Below are 3756 nucleotides of genomic sequence, written 5' to 3'. Positions count from 1 at the left end.
GTCTCACCTACCAATTGAACAACCTACCATTCTAACTGTTCAAGGAGTTGATTTTCACTCCCAGTCATAGCAACTAGTGGATCGATTTTCTTGTTGTATCTGTAAAACCACACAGAATGCTTGTTCAGATGGCATCTCTTCTTCTTCCCACTATTATAAACAGCCAGAGAAGATTCAAGGCCCCTTTTCATTCCTTCCTCCACCAATATGTAGTAGTAGTACTTGACTATGCTGTCACCACTGTCTACAGCTTCATCTTTTTCACAATCTACCTCCTGGTCAAGACAGGGCTGCAGGGACTTTTCAGTAACATATAATTTCAGCTTATTTATACATTTAATGCACTATTGTATACACACAGTGCTGAATCTCATATTAATGGATTAAGCTACCATTGAATATGGGCCAGTCCAAAAGAATATGAGTGGTTGTCATGCTACTAGGGTACACCAGAGCCACATCCAATCCCTTCATTCAAACTGGTGTTCTTTTTTTGTCTCTTTTTGATGCATACCCTCGTCTGTCAACGTTCCCCTTTGTTGAAATACAAATTCATTCATGTTAATTAACTTGGAAGGGGTTTGGTAAGATTAAGGGCTATTCTATGAATAATCCACAAATTGCTGCCAGTTTTCCCTGGTGTGGATGATTTTTCCTCTGAGAGGCACAGGAAGTTTACCAACACTCTATGTCCTTGCAGGAATGTGGCCAATGGAACTGTCTTTGTATTTGTTTGTTTGTAGTTAACCAAAGCTATACAATGGGCTATCTGTGCTGTGGCCACCATAGATATTGAAACCAAGTTTCTAGCATTATAAGTCAACTGGGTGGGGGCTGTCTATGCAAGTTAACTTTAGTGCAAGATACTCCTTGGTGTACCCCAACAAATGTACTAGGTAATCTCCACAGATTATTGTTCACTGATCTGTGAAGGTCATGCTTTGCCTTGCTGCACAGTAAGGACCCAAGGTCCTTCTTACAGCTTTTTTTTGTTGTTACAACTAGCATACATTTACCAGCAGAATCCACATCATATGTATGGTTAATCATAATGACTTAGACATTAGGTTTCATTGCAGTATAATGTATGAGGTTTGGACATTCTACAAAGGAACAGAAACTTGCCTATTGGCAAGAAGGCATATCTGCATTTCAATGCTCCCTGGCAGTCAATGTTGAACAACAAAATTGTAATCCTCAAATGCTGTGATATAACATGGGGCCATACCTTCCAGTTCTAAAATTTCAACCATTGTAACACTATCACTGGGAATAGTTCTTTCTTTCTCATACAATAATGCTGTTTGGTGGGCATGAGTGTACAGCTTGTGTATAGTATAACATGCTCCACACCATCTTGTACTTGTGATAGCACTGCTACAATTCCTTTGTCACTGGCATTTGTATCCAGGATGAATAGAACATTTTTGTTTGGATAAGCTGACACAAGAGTATTAACCAAGGCACATATTAATGACTAAGATTACTGTTCAGTTCACCTACAATGGGAATGAACTTTAATTGAAAAAGTTGGCCATGAAACATCTATAAAGGAGGTAAAGCTGAGAAAGCTTTGGGCTTCATTTGTAATTGTATGTTTGAGCCAGTCTACCACTGTTTCGTAGGCTTTTTTGTTAAGAGCAAAAGAGGTATTGAAGACCCAATCCAACTACCATTTTGGCAATAATTAGATCTTAATTACTTGCAACAAAATTTATTTAAGTGAAGTAATCTGTGCATAGTTACTTGATCTCCATAAAAACAAGATGTTCGTGAATGTAATGAACAGAAGGACAGGTTTAGTGATTTGCTGCAGATGAAATGAAAGAAACAAGACAATGTGTTGAAGATGAAATAAAAAAATCTCATTCACTGAAGTAGAACAAAGGGGTCTGTTAAGAAGTTTATGAGAGATCATGAGTTGTAGGAAATACAAACATGGGTTATGTTGAAGTACACAGATTCAGTACAGGAATAGAATCAGACAAATATGGGACTTCCTCAAGCATGTTTTGGCTCTTTTAAGACAGGAGTGAGTCTGCTTTTCTCAAAGATCAGAGCAACCCTTTTCCCAAAACTTTCACACACACAGAGTACATTCTTTCTTTGTATCTAACCAACAAGAAAAAAAAAGAGTACTGAAATGAAAAAGTATCTCTGCTTCTTGTAACAGTCACAAAGTATCTCCATTCATTAGATCAAGTAGGATATAATGCAACTATCATTAGAAACAACATACAAGTTCCTTGACAGGTCAAGCTACAGAATTTAACACCACAGACTGAATTTGTCACACTATCTCAACTAGACTTAGTATGTTCCAAAATTAAAGCTTATGAGAAAAATATTAACAGATACTGACACTTACACAGTACAAATTCCTACATGCTCTATCAGGTTTTGTTTTATTGTGATCTTCATGTTTCTCAGCACCGGTTGAATTAAAACATGCCAAAGTTTTATCAGAAATATCTTTATCAGGAACTCTTCCAAACTTCTGTTTCTTGGAGTAAATTTTGTGACTTGCAGCTTCTACATCAGAACTTTTGGTGGAAGAATCTTCTCGCTGATCATCAAAGGAATTGTCTGTAAGTAGTAATTTCAACAGTATCTTCATTATCAACAGTCAAAACTCAAATATAGAAGTCACTGTAAGACAAATATCTTTCCAACTAAAAAAAGTGGTTTAGTGTAAAATTTTAAACTATCAGATTTACATGAACTATAATGAAATGATTCAATATATCAGAATTAATTACCATATTATTTTGATTAATAAAATGACGATTTTATTTTTGTACATAAAAATAAATTTTCACTATAACTATACAACTCACATCTTTTTTTTTTTTTTTTAAATTAGCTGCGGGACCTACTTTGTTGGCTATGGACCATATGAAAAAAACCTACAAGAAAAACCAAACTAAATGTAGCCCTTTGAGTTTTAAATACCTATTCAGTAAAACTGCAATGAACTCAAACTAGCAACACAAGATCTATAAAAACATTTCATAATCTTTAACTCTTTAAGATACACAAGTAAACTCAGCTAATTTTTCTGGATTATAGCTCTGCCTACGACCTTATTTAATAATTGGCAATTAACTGCATTTTCTTGGTTAAAATGTCCCAAAAGTTATAATTTTTCCTACGCTAAAAATGTATTTCCAATAGGTACTTCTCTCTTCTCATGCCACAAGCCTTCTGCTCTCCCCCTATTGGAATCAAAAAATTCCAACATGTCTTTCATGCAAATCATCAAGTGTCACATTTTGTCTTAACATGTCATCATCCCTATTTTATCCATCACCCCTCAAAAATGTTCGAAATTAAATGTAAAATGCTCTCTATAAAATCATTATTGCTCAAACAGACCATAATTTTTATAGCCTTCAATACTGTTTGGTTACAGAGCTATCAAAGAGAAAATCAGACCCCTCCTGCCACACCAACCTGTCACATTGTCTCTTTCACAATTGGTCGATAGTTCTCTCTTATGTTTCATTATATATTACCTATGATTAATAGAAAGTCAAGGTTTTCATCTATCAAATGGCATATTGTATAACATTGTGTTCTGAACAGATAACCGTCAATTTCACTCTGAGTAGCAACATCATTCCTCTGGAAAAGTTAACGACTAGCTTGGATGAACGGCTCTTGTGGCATAGTAGGAAAGCCACAAACATTTTTAGAAGTAAGTGAATTTGTCTACTTTTTGCATGTTATTAGTCTATATTCTTTGGAGTATTATTG

At 35.2% G+C, this 3756-nt stretch overlaps 1 protein-coding gene across 3 annotated transcripts in view; it reads right to left on the bottom strand.

Annotated features, from left to right (window-relative positions):
• The window catches only part of LOC106461118, a 25821-nt gene that overhangs the window by 11561 nt on the left and 10504 nt on the right, over positions 1–3756 (bottom strand). Inside the window, exon 2 of one of the 3 annotated variants that reach the window (XM_022387996.1) lies at positions 2363–2586. In XM_022387996.1, coding sequence (XP_022243704.1) covers positions 2363–2586 — 224 coding nt within the window. Of the gene's footprint in view, positions 1–2362; positions 2587–3756 lie in introns of those variants that run through there. The other 2 variants (XM_013920908.2, XM_022387997.1) reach the window with 2 other exon arrangements.

The sequence above is a fragment of the Limulus polyphemus genome, unplaced genomic scaffold (assembly GCF_000517525.1).
Source record: "Limulus polyphemus unplaced genomic scaffold, Limulus_polyphemus-2.1.2 Scaffold900, whole genome shotgun sequence".
In the NCBI taxonomy this organism is placed as follows: domain Eukaryota; kingdom Metazoa; phylum Arthropoda; class Merostomata; order Xiphosura; family Limulidae; genus Limulus; species Limulus polyphemus.
The sequence above is the reverse complement of the archived record's forward strand: the minus strand, read 5'-3'. Positions and strand labels throughout refer to the sequence as shown.